At 49.1% G+C, this 12,014-nt stretch overlaps 1 protein-coding gene across 1 annotated transcript in view; it reads left to right on the top strand.

Annotated features, from left to right (window-relative positions):
- Positions 1 to 12,014, top strand: part of Myo18b (myosin XVIIIb) — a 193,066-nt gene that overhangs the window by 29,531 nt on the left and 151,521 nt on the right. The window contains exons 11-15 of the mRNA XM_006249578.5: positions 574 to 747; positions 3,178 to 3,268; positions 5,625 to 5,817; positions 6,762 to 6,842; positions 8,584 to 8,731. Of these exons, the coding sequence (XP_006249640.2) occupies positions 574 to 747; positions 3,178 to 3,268; positions 5,625 to 5,817; positions 6,762 to 6,842; positions 8,584 to 8,731 (687 nt within the window). The remainder of the gene's footprint in view (positions 1 to 573; positions 748 to 3,177; positions 3,269 to 5,624; positions 5,818 to 6,761; positions 6,843 to 8,583; positions 8,732 to 12,014) is intronic.

The raw sequence follows: 12,014 nt of genomic DNA on the forward strand, positions 1-12,014 counted from the left end.
ATGCACATAAATGCATACATGGGTGTGCATATAAATACATGGGTGTGCACACAAATACATACATAGGTGTGACATAAATACATACATGGATGTACACATAAATACATACATGGGTATACATGTAAATACATACATGTGTATGCATGTAAATGTATGCATGGGTGTGCACAGAAATGCACACATGGTTGTGCACAGAAATACATAATGATATGTACATAAATACATGGGCATGCACATAAATACATACATGGGTGTGCACATAGATACACAGTGGGTGTGCACATAAATACATACATGGGTGTGCACATAAATACATACATGGGTGTGCACATAGATGCATACATGGGTGTGCACATAAATATATACATGGGTGTGCACATAGACGCATACATGGGTGAATATATCCCAATTCTACCCTATTTCCATTTAGGGTGTTTCTCTGTCCTCGTTAATGGCGTAAAAACAATAAGCAAAGTAGGCGTGAAAAGACGAGATTCCCCGAGGTGTTTTTGGGCATGCAGCTACCCTGTGTCTGGCATCTCACCCCTCGTTTCTTCTCCATCCTCTGTGCAGTGGGCCGGAAGCAGTTCATGCGGTTTGAGTGGGCCAACCATGCTGCTGAGGCCCTGGGCTGTGACTATGAGGAACTGAACACTGCCACCTTCAAGCACCACCTACGGCAAATTATCGAGCAGATGACGTCAGGGCCACAGCGCCAGGGCCTGCAGGACAATGAAGCCTGCTCAGGTATCGAGTCTCCGAGGCTACACTATGAGGATGTGGATCTTGCTGGGACTGCACTAGAACCTGCACCTCATGCTTTCTGGTGTTTTCTTGTGTTCATTAAGACTTCAAGAATTCTGTGCACGTGTGGAGGTGCCAGGGAGTACCTGCATTGGCTGGTAGAGAAATCATTCCTCCCTGTCTGGTGTTTGTGGTCAAATGGTTCACTCTGGTCAGGACCCAAGGAAGCTGCTGAGCCCTGGAAGGGTCCTCCATGCGGGGAGATGGGACACTCAGGCAGTGCCCAGGGCTGACAGATTTCCAGTGTGCTTTGTGTTTGTGAGATCTTGACAGTCAGGGGAGGCAGACCTACCTGTGTGAGGGATGAGAGCAGGACTGGCATGCCGAGGACGGAGAGGGAGATGTGGAGAAGATGGAGGGTAGGTGCCAGTAGGCACACAGAGAAGCTGAAGAATGGGGCAGGGTGTGACTTGCCTTGCTGGTCAGGATGTGCTCTAGAAGTGTCACCTTGAAAGCTAAGCAGTGACCAGGAGGAGGAGCTAAGAACCTGTAGAAATCACAGGTGAGGGCTGGGGCATGACCCAGTGGGGAGAGTTCCTGCCATGTAAACATGGGAACCTGAGTTTGCATCCTTAGAACCAGCCTAAAAACTGGGCAGAGCAGTGCATGCCAGCACTGAGGAGGCAGCGATCACCCTGGGATCCGATGAGTGAGTAGTGAGTCACAAAGTGATAGAGCCAGGTGCCAGTGTCACACACACATACACACACATGCATATACACACAAACATGCACATACACACATGTACACACACTCACACACACAAATATGCTCATAGACACAATCATGCACATAAACACATGTATATATATGTACATACACACATGCACATACACACATGTACACACAAATGTGCACATACACACAAACCTACACACATGTATACACACATGTACACACATGCACATACACACATGTATACATACACAAATATGTACATACACACAAACATGCAGGTACACATATGTACACACATGCACACACAAATGTGCACATACACTTTCGTACTCACAAACATACAATACACACGTACCCACACACTCATGCACACATGCCTGCATGTGTGCATGTACACACCTACACAAACATGTAACCCCCAACACACACAAACACATGCATGCACACACTCTCACACACTTGTATATATCCACTTGAATGTGCAAACATACACTCTTGTATGAGCATGTAACACCACCCCCAACACACAGATGTACACAGTCACTAGATGAGAGAGGACACATTGAACCAGAAACATGGCAGTGGGAGTGAGATGGGGTGGCAGATGCTGGGTCTAGACACTGAGGTGACACAGAAAGCCCAAAGGGGCATCTTGAATTGGGCCTGAGCATCTGGGCAAGCACACACACAGATGCTTGTATACTACATGAGTGCATGGGTGAATATTGGGCATGCATGTGGATGTGTGCCCCATGCATGAAAAGAGGTGCCATGTACCCATGCAAGATAGACAGACAGAGAGCACTTCTTGAGTTCTGAGTTGGCCTGTCCAGCAAAGGTCTCTGAGACAGACATTAAGCAGACAGGGGACTTGTGTGCCTCAGATCAATGCTGTGAGGCCGTGGGTTGCCTAGCAACAGCCCAGGGTGGGGATGGAGATAAAGGAGGGACGGGAATGCTTAGGAGCAGCAGTGGGCAGGCTGTCTAGAATGTGCAAGCTGAAGTATTTGTCTTGAGGGGAAATGGATTCTAATTCTGTGGAGGGAACTGGGTGGAAGGTCACGAGCTGTGATTGGCCACTCTCCAATGCACAGCCTCGTCAAGGCCAGCTGCTTTAGCGAAACGTGTTTGTGGCTCTGCATTCAGTCAAGTCCGAGGCCTGCTAGGCTTTCCAATCTTCTAGCATGGGAGAGGAGCCCTCTGCTGTCTCCCACAGCTCGGTGCCTGACTTGCTCTCACCTCTGCATGGACGGAGTCCCATTGTGGGGCCCTTCTCTCTGCCTGGGAGCTGAGTTACTGCAACACAGTGATTCCAGCCAATTCAAACAGCCGGAGGACATTGTGAAGCCAGACTGCTCTGTTTCTCAGAACATCTCACCTGAGTAAAATCTTAGGAGTGAAGTGGTCGAGTCTGAGTATGAACCTGTGACTGAAAAATGGACACACTTCCATCCTGTGTCCCGACCCAAGATGGTTCCTTACTTTGGGGCATGCCCAGCTTCTGAATGGAGACGTAGATTAAAGCAATAAGGATCATGGATGTTTGTACCTCATCCTAAAACTATGGGCACATTCTTAGAGAACAGAGCGAGTGTCACCTCCCTCTGGTGACCTTGGCTACTTGGTATTAATGCCATTAGCCCCGGGATTGGTCACGACCTTCAATTACGGATCTCTTTCTGTCTTCCATGCCAGGGCTGAAGATGACAGGTGTAGAGTGTGTGGAGGGGATGGCCTCTGGCCTGTACCAAGAACTCTTCGTGGCTGTGGTCTCCCTCATCAACAGGTAACAGTGTCCTTGTCGGACTGAGGCCAGGCCTCCTGCAGAGATCAGTGGGAACAAACCAGGACCATCTCTCACACGGTGGCATGCTTTGAACAGAGAAAGGGCATCTAAGGTGGGCAGAGCTGTGCTTAAATCCCACCCTTGCTGTGCAACTTAGTCAAGCCCATTTACCTCTCTGGTCTCCACAACTTTAAAGTGGCCATTTCCTCGGGACTTATCATGGGGTTAGACAAAGCAAGCAATACCTTGAAATAAGTTTCTCACCGTGAAAATACCAACAGCAGAGACTGAGAGCAAAGCTCAGTGGTCAAAGTTGTTCCTGCCCAAGCCAAAGGGACAAAGTTTAGAGCCTAGCAGTCACCTGATAATACTAGTGCTGGGGGTTAGCGTGTGAAGGCAGGTAAATCATTTGGCAAGCCAAAGCACTTAGCTCCAGGTTTAGTGAGAAACCCTGCCTCAAAAAATTGGGGGAAGAGCAATGGTGCACGCACACACACACACACACACACACACACACACACACACATCCTGCACACACATACATGTGCCACATACATGAGCGCATACATGATACGCACACACATATGTGCACACATATGTTCACCCCACACACAACAATAAAAATTACAGATTTTGGGACAGCTGCTGAGGGCTGGGGATGGCCACAATGACTCAACATGCTTTGTGGTGTTTACTGCACACAGTAGCCCACTGTGCAAGTGAGACAGAGTGAGGTATATGTGGGTTGGGTAGGAGGAGCCAGCCAGTGAGATGCTACCCTCTGCTGCTGTCTTCCAGTGGCCCTTGTCATTGGTTTTTCTAACTTCTCCTGCTAACCATGGGGACAAGGACAGAATGGTAGGGTAGCCTGTGGGGCGGCAGTCCAGAGCGTGTGCCGGGATGCTCTGAGCTCAGCTTCTGCAGAAACTCACTGAGCATCTCCAGCTTGGCCCGTGGGGAACTCAGGGAGGGGGGGTCCCCCTCTCCTCAAGGGCGCACGGCATAATTAGGATTCCAAATCCTGTTAAGGGATGAGCTGCTGCATAGCAACTGAGCAGCTGGGATCTCCAGTCACTGGGGGCCTTGGAATCAACTCCCTCTATTGCTGTCTGAGTAATTACCACACATCGGAGGTGCGGGAGCCTTATCTAGAAGCCAAGGGATCATCGCGCTTAGAGGAAGGGAGGGCTGGGCTCAGAGCAGGGAGTGAACTGAGGCAGAGAGGCCGCCTCTCCTAGATGGCAGGCCGGCATTTCCACAAAAGAGGCTTTGATGAGAGGGAAGGTCACCAGGACGGCTATAGGCTCTAGCAGGTGCTTGCCTCCCCAGCTTTCTTCTCATGGTGGTCTCTGTGGTGGCTGTACCACTTGACCCTGCTTTATACATAGAAAACTCTTCACAAACAGAAGTGAGGACTAAGGTTCAAAGCCCACTCTCTCGATCTGACTGCAGATGTTGCTGGCAATGACTTTGCTGAGGACCAATCACAGGGCAAGTTGCATAGTTGCAGTGAGGACGGATGTGCTGTAACGCCCCATTCTCCCAGAAGCCTTTGGAGCTGGCTTCTACCTTTAATCATCTCACAGTTGAGCACCAGAGAGGTCAGACCTCTCCCCAGAGACACACAGCCTCTCTGTTGCAGAGTCCTGCTAGGGACTGCTGCAGAATTTTTCTGTCCTGTCTTGTCTTTTGATTCGAGTAGCCTAGGCTGTTCACCCTTGACAGAAGCTTGGAAACAGCCAAGGAGGTGAAAGCTTAAAAGTGCACGTCTGTAAAATATACACAAAATGGTTTCTCAACTGCAGAGTGTCCTGGGGAAAGAGGGGATGATATCCCGCAGCTTCTGACTTGGGGCCTGATGGAAAAGTCATGTTTGCTGAAGGCCTCTCATCAGGGCTGGATCTGACACTTAAACCCCTGTGTCTTTTGCCGCTCCTGGGGACCAGCTTACCTCTGTCACCATTAAACAACCAGGGAAAGTCATATTCAGAGGGTTAAGTAACTTACCTGGGGTGGGGTCGGTGGGTCACACAGCCTGTAAATGGTGACCTTAGATTTTTTTTTTAAGATTTACTTATTTTATGCATGTGAGTACACTGTTGCTGCCTTCAGACACACCAGAAGAGGGCGCCAAGATCCCATTACACATGGTTGTAGCCACCGTGTGGTTGCTGGGAATTGAACTCAGGACCTCTGGAAGAGCAGTCAGTGCTTTTAACTGATGAGCCGTCTCTCCAGCCCGTGACCTTAGATTTGAAGCCAGATCTCCAAATCTCAGTCTCTCCGTCTCCACCATGGGGGAGACTTGACCCAGCCGACTCCACGTTAGCTTGGAGCCCCTCTCTTCTCTTCCCAGATCCTTCTCCTCCCAACATCTGTCTATGGCTTCTATCATGGTGGTCGACACCCCAGGCTTTCAAAACCCCCGGCACCAGGGCAAGGACCGGGCGGCCACCTTCGAGGAGCTGTGTTACAATTATGCCCAGGAACGTTTACAGCTGCTGTTCTACCACCGGACCTTTGTCTCTACTCTGGAGAGATACAGAGAGGTGTGTGTCAGCTGGGCTGGGGCCTCCCTGGCCTGTGCCCAGGGGTGAGGCCCAGGTGGGGTGGAGTCTCCTGCAGAAAACCTCGCTCCAGCTCTGGCTTCCTCCACCTCTGCCTTGGTGCAGATGGCCCCTCAGGAGCTGCTGCTGGGTACTGACACAAGGCTGAGTGCTCCCTCCCGAGGACAGCAGCCATTTCTAACAGAGTAACAAGTACACACACCAAGCCACGTCCCATAAACCACTTACATTCCAGCCACCCGGTCCAGTCCCCTCTGAAAAGCCCCTATCTTCATATTCCCAAGCTGGCCATCGGAGGGGACACATTCATACCGTCAGCACAGAGGAATACTCAAGCCCCAGTAGACAACCAAGAGAATGTATCCAGATGACCATCCTCTGTGTCCACGTGACAACGAGGTCGGGATCCCAGGTCTCCAATGAGTGCCTGGGGCAGGTGATAGTAGCAGCCATCTTGTTTCCTGTAGTATAACTTGCGTACAAATCCCAGTCATCCCTTTGGTTGCAGCAAACAGGGATCAGACACGAGTAATTATGGGTTGGAGAGTCTGACTCTGGCAGATTGGCTGTGTGGCCTTAGAACACTTAACCACCTTCTCTGACCCTTGATTCCATCCCATGGGAAACTGAGACTGATGCTTGTTTATCTGTTATCACTGGGGATTGTACGTCTACAGAACAAACAGCCTTGAAGCCTTAGCACCGGAGACCTTTTTGCTACTGCTCACAAGTCTCTAGGGAGCTTGGGGGCACTTTGGTCTGGGCATGACTCTGGAGCGTGTGGTCCACTTCTGGGTACATGCATATTTCACGACGATTTTAAAACTAACTCTGAAAGAACGGCTTATTAGTGATGGAGCCTTCCCTCCTTTTCCTGACCGCCGAGCTTACAGAGGGGACTAACGGTTACTTCCTACGAATTTCAGGAAGGCATTCCCGTGCCCTTTGACCTCCCAGAGTCCTCCCCGGGAACTACAGTGGCTGTGGTGGATCAGAACCCCTCTCAGGTAAGAAGGGACCCAGGAACTTGGGCCTCTCAGACGTGAAACTCAGTCTATGAAAGGCTTTGAGACGCCCATTCTCTAAGCTCTGTGCACCTAGAGCCACCCCCAGGGGTGATTAGAGATGGTGTGCGGTGTAGATGTGGAAAAGCCCTAGGGCCTAAGACCCGACACTCAGCTCTGTTCTGAAGAACTGCCTTAGACAGACAACAGACTCCTGTGAGCTGACCAGAGGCACCTGTTGGGGGCTCCAGCAGCTCCCTCCTGAGGCCATCGGGATTCCGTTGAAGATGCTGCCCGCAGAGGCTCAAGGAAGGTGATGATCTCAGAGTCAGATGGGTGTCTGTGGGAAAGGCCTCAAGACATCTCTTTCATCCCCAGAACCTGCTGATGAGTACCTCAGCTCACCCACTGACCTTTGACCTGTGACCCTGATTTTTTTTTTTTTTTTACTTTTGTTTTCTGCCCTTCTTTTTTTGGTATGAAAGTTCTGAGGCTATGACACAGTCTGGGCTTTGCCGGTCATTATTCTTGATTCCCTCAAGCCCGTCTTTTTGCTTCTCTCAGCCTCACTTTGTCCTTCTTCAAAGTGGGCACAGTGTGTTTCTCTGAGTAGGCATACCCTCACAGAAACGTCGCATGGAGAGCGGTTGTCATTGAGTGTGGCTGGAAGCATCCTGACAGTGGCACTTCTTCATCCAGTCTCCTGCTGACCAAGGATGGTTGCCATGGCTCCTGCAGGTCACAGTGTGCCACACTCCCTGTGTGGTGCTTCCTCCTCCATAGCCCTAGGGAGTGGCTCTATGCCGAGACTCCTGTCTGAAGGGTCTAGAGTTGTTCTCACTTCAGGCTTTCTTATCTGTCTGTCTGGAAGGGTCAGCTGGGAGCATGAAGCAGTCAGAGGGCCCTGAGTTGTGGCTTCTGAGGGCCTCTCCTGAGGATGGGCCATCCATCCATCTTGACTGCAGTGAGGATGCCCAAGAGTTTTCTAGGCTTTGCCCTAGGGACTCACCATATGACCTTGGATGTGTCCCTTGCCTTCTCCATCTTCAGAGACAGAAAGGCCACCAGAGCCCCTGCTTCAGGACTGAGAGCCTCAGGTGCTGGGCCTCCCAGGGCCCCAGGCACCTGGGATTCGATGATGTTACCATGCTCCCATCACTCCTCAGCCCATTGTTTTCTCATACCAACTCAAACCTCACCAGGCCTCCCTCATGTACCAACCCAAACCCACAGATTCCCTGGAAGGTTGTTGCTATGGCTAGCTTTAACATTCCATGTCTGCTATGGACTCAAGTTCATGCTCTCTAAGATTTTCTTTGAGTGCTTGTCTCTTTAAATTTATTCCCTGAGATCTCAGTATAATGAAATACCAAGACTTCTAAGATAGAGTGATGGGGGCAGGCTGGCTACACACACATTCCAGCTCCCTGTGTGTGTCTGGGGAGGAATTACAAGCAGGCACACCTTTCTTAAATCCCCAAGGCAAATCTCTGGGGAAGACCTTTCCAGACTCCATTTTACACATGGGGAAACAAGGCTCAGAGGGGCACAGAAGGTTGTCCAAGGTCATCAGGAGTTAAAGATGGAGACAGGGAGGATTCAGACCCTTTGCAGATGGTACTTGGCTTCAGTACTGAGAGTAAAGGCTGAACAGGTTCACAGGTTCTACCAGACATGCGTAGTCCTGAGGGCTGGGAAGAGATACCCAGAACTGACTCTTGGCATACACTTGATCTCCCTCCAGGTCCACTTAACAGCTGGAAGAGGTATTGAAGATGCTGCGGGCCTTTTCTGGGTCTTAGATGAAGAAGTCCGGGTGGAAGGCTCCAGTGACAGCGTGGTACTTGAGCGTCTGCATGCAGGCTTTGAGAAGAAGGCATCTGGGGCTGAAGGTAAAGGAGGTTGGGGTGGGCATGGGGCCTAAGTCCTGCCTTGTCATGGGAATCTGTCTATGCCAGTGAGGAAAGGCCCTGAGTTCTCTGCTAGGCCAGCACAGTGCCTGGATCTGTTTCGGAAGGTCACAAGCATGTGCTGACTTTTATTGATTACAGAGGGGAAAAAACAGGTCAAATACAATGTTTACATAGACACACATACACCTGTGAGGTAGGCCTGTGTATTAGTAACCTAGTCTACCCATGTGTACATTGTAGCTAACATAGTTTACCTTTGTGTATATTGTTGACCTGTGTGTACATTGTAACTAATGTGGTCTACCTGTATGTACATTGTAACTAACATAGTCTATCTGTGTGTACACTGTAATGCTCATAAAGCAAGATTGCAAGTGTATCTGCAGGCCCCTGGGGTGCACACACACACACACACACACACACACACACGTATCTGCCACAATATGATGTAACTAGGGAGGTCCCAGAGTACCCCTCCCCCACATCATGCTGTTTGAACCTCTAGCCTCCCAAACTATGAAGTTAAAAGACTCTTTTTTAAAAATATAGGAGCCCATCTCAGGCTGTGAGCATGTAAATGAAACAGAACACAATTATACCAATCTCTCAGCTGCTCCTCAAACATTCCATGTGTACCCCCTCCCCAGGGACTGTGTACTGTTAGTTCTATGCACCAGGGCACTCTTCCTCTACAGCCTAGCACAATGGGTGAACTTCCTCGCCTCCTTTGAGTCTTGGGGACCCTCTGTGACCATCACCTGGGTAAAACAACACCTCATGCTATCTGGGCTGCTGTCTCCTGCACGTTTACTCTTTGACATATGGATGGTCAGACGTATTTGGGATGGACAGATGGATGGATTGACAGATTAGACATCTGACATCACACACTTTTGTATCAGCCATACCCATTTCAGGGTGGGCCGGCTCCTTGCAGGGGAGAGCAGGGCTGGTCCCCCTCACAGAGGCAGTCCCTAAAGTAGCCCTGAGGTGATTAGGTACTTAGGTTCTTGACACAAAGCTGATGACTATGTGAAAGCTCAATGATGCAGATCCAAAGAAATGAAATTCTCAAATGCAGCATCATCTCTGTCAGGACTTTAAAGTAAAAAGAGACTGGAGGTAGGGTTGGAAGGAGAGGACCTCTTGTGGGGTGTGGCTCGGTTAGAAAGGGACTTGCTGATGTCTGTAAACCTTTCTTCTACTAGGCTTGATTGTCCAATCCCAGATACTCTGAGTAGGATGCTCCAAGACCATCTTTTCCCAGGCGGAGACTCTGCTCTTTGTCCTAGATGGGTCAAAATAGGCACGTTAACTCAGACAGGTTGATTAAAGGGCTTTTATACCTTTAGACTTTCCTGATGAGCTCTGAGCTCACAAGAATGAACCCTGGAATGGATACTATGACTGAGTGTCCTCCCATGGGCTAGTGAGCCTTCCTTAGTCACTATTCTATTGCTGTGAGAAGACACCATGACCAAGGCAACTCCTATTAAAAAAATTAATCAGGGGGCTGGCTTACAGTTTCAGAAGTTTAGTCCATTGTCATCACGTGGGAAACATGGTGACATTCAGGCACATATGGCACTGGGGAAGTAGCTGAGAGTTCTACATCTGGATCAGGAAGTGAAAGTCTCTGGAATGAGGTTTTTGAAACCTCAAAGGTCACTCCGACCCCACTGTGATACACCAACAAAGCCATACCTACTAATCCTTTCAAATAGTGCCACTCTCAGGTGATGAAGTACTGAAGTCTATGAAATTTAAGAGGGCTTTTCATTCAAACTACCACAGAGACCAGGGTAGAGTTTGTGTTCCTGGATAGTCACATCCTATGAATTTTGTCCCAGAGGTTGAACAGAAAGGGCTGAGAAGACCCTGCCTGGAGATCCAGCCTTACGGGGAAGATAATGAAGGACTAAAACAATATAGTATAAGACTGCATCTCTCAGACATGTCCATCGGCCCATCTACCTATCCATCTACCACCCATCCATCCATGTATCCATCTAATCATGCGGCCACCCATATATTCACCTATTTACCCACCCACCCACCCACTCATCCATCCATCCATTCATCCATCCATCCATCTACCCATCCACCCATCCATCCACCCATCCATCCATCCATCTATCCATCCATCCATCCATTCATCCATCCATCCATTCATCCATCCATCCATCCTTCCACTCATGTATCCACCCATCCACCCACCCACTCATCTATCTATCCATCCATCCATCTACCTATCTACCCACTCACCCACCCACCCATCCACCCATCCATCCATCCTTCCACTCATGTATCCACCATTCACTCATCCACCCACCCACCCATCTATCAATTTATCTATCCATCCATCTACCCATCTATCCACCCATCCATCCACCCACCCACCCACCCACCTACCCATCCATGCACCCATCTATCCATTCATCCATTCATCTATCCATGCATCCCAAATGCTTCTGACAATCCATGTACCATGCATGACACTGAACAGTAAGGAGAGAGACAAACACTTTGCAATTTGAAAGCATCACCCGAAGATTAGTACAGTCTTGGCAGTGCTGCCATTTGCTGAGTGAGTCCTGCGTGCCAGGAGCTATCTAAATGTTTTGTACATCTTTGGACCCTTCTCCACCTTGGGAAGTATATATTATTTAAGCCCCAATTTGCAGACCAGGGAACTAAGGTTCAGAAACTCTGTGGCTTGGCAACTCCTTACATTCCAGGCAATCTGCATTCCCTCTAACCCCAAGGCCAAGTCATTTGTGCCTCTTTCTGATCCTGCCTTTTGTATCCAAGAGTCTGGCGTCAGCATCTCCCAGTGTTGCCTTTGTTTGGCTCACAGCACTTCAGACGGTTTTCGTCTGCACATGGATACACAGTATCTAAAGTATTTAACAGATACTTATCTCCATGGATGGCAGGAAAGAGCTGGTGCTTATATGCATCAGGATCATGGTCAAGTGTTTCTTTTGAAATGAATGTGTTTTTCGAAATGTGAGTTGGTTTAAACAAAACTTGATGTAAATCATAGCCTGGCTGACAGCTGGGTACGTATAGGAAATTCGAAAAGACTGTGTTCTGCGATGTTTGGGCCAAATAGGTATGTGCGGGTTAAGAATACAAAAAGGATTTTTTTTCCTGCAAGTAATGTGTGCATCTCACAAATGCAGAGAGCGTGTTCACCAGGAACCGACAGCTTCAGCTATCTAGAAATGCATTAACTATTTTTTAGATTTGTGGTAGGGTA

The sequence above is a fragment of the Rattus norvegicus genome, chromosome 12, assembly GCF_036323735.1.
Source record: "Rattus norvegicus strain BN/NHsdMcwi chromosome 12, GRCr8, whole genome shotgun sequence".
Lineage (NCBI taxonomy): Eukaryota > Metazoa > Chordata > Mammalia > Rodentia > Muridae > Rattus > Rattus norvegicus.